The 1094-nt window shown below is 25.2% G+C and overlaps 1 protein-coding gene across 1 annotated transcript; it reads right to left on the reverse strand.

Annotated features, from left to right (window-relative positions):
* Positions 1 to 1078, reverse strand: LOC112465071. Its single transcript, XM_025032442.1, has 3 exons — positions 974 to 1078; positions 713 to 805; positions 1 to 341 (listed from the first exon to the last, which is right to left on the reverse strand). Exons 1-3 carry the CDS (start codon positions 990 to 992, stop codon positions 136 to 138), a joined length of 318 nt encoding a protein of 105 aa, XP_024888210.1. The 5' UTR covers positions 993 to 1078; the 3' UTR covers positions 1 to 135.
* Between the last annotated feature and the right edge of the window lie 16 nt (positions 1079 to 1094).

Below are 1094 nucleotides of genomic sequence, written 5' to 3' on the forward strand. Positions count from 1 at the left end.
ATCTGTTTTATTTACAAAAATTTATTTAACATAACATGAAGATTTTGCCAGATAGTCTAGCAGGAAGAGTCTCGATTTAAAAAAAATACATTTTACGACAAAATGGCATCACAACGCTTCAATTAAGCTTAAAAACTAATAAGAACTCGTAAGAATAAACACAGTCGTCCATGATAATATAAACCACGTCGAAGTTACCATATTAATTGATAACGCATTAGCATTATTACACTCATTTGAATTGCATTTCTTGATTTCACATTTGTGATTGAGACTTTCAGTACATTTGTAGTCGGAAAGAACACAAGTACGTTCGGTGACCTCAGTATTGTTACCGTAATCTAGAAAAAAAATTATTTATTACTAACAATCTTTTTCATTTTTACCGTTAGGCAAAAAGTAACATATAAAATACATAACATATATAATATTATTAAAAAGATACTATAATATATATATGTTATACAAGAAGGCTAAGTAATTTTATACATTTTTTAACATATTTATAATGAAGAGTGACTAGAAATTTTTTTAAATTTACATTGAATAATTGACTCAATAATTTTTTTCATATTTATAATAATAAATGGCTAAAGAGAGAAGTTAGACCTTTTACATAACATTTTAATATTTTGATGATTTGTAAAAATATTTTTGTGAAAATTCAAGATTCAACATACTTTAAATTACATTTATTTATTTAAATTCTTACCATGTTTAATTATAGCACAATTCCATTCTATTACTTTATGTGTATTTTGTAGAGAAAAAAGGCTTCTTCGTGGTCTATTACGACTCAACGCAACTAAAAAAAATTAATTTAATAAATATTGTGTACAATGCATATTTTGCATAAAATTTGTATTAATGATAAAGGAATTTGAAGCAAAACACAACAAAATAATTACTATACTGTAGAAATTTTAATTTAAAAAAATAATAAAAATTAACAAAATTTTTAAATTAAAATTACAAGACGATGGGGATGTCATCGATGTACTGTTAGACGATGGAGTAGTCGTCGGCTCACTTGTGGAGGATGGTGTAGTGGGGGACGTACTGTTACATAGTAAAAAATTATGTGTAATTTTTTA

The sequence above is a fragment of the Temnothorax curvispinosus genome, unplaced genomic scaffold (assembly GCF_003070985.1).
Source record: "Temnothorax curvispinosus isolate PA1 unplaced genomic scaffold, ASM307098v1 QBEX01014883.1, whole genome shotgun sequence".
Classification (NCBI taxonomy): Eukaryota; Metazoa; Arthropoda; class Insecta; order Hymenoptera; family Formicidae; genus Temnothorax; species Temnothorax curvispinosus.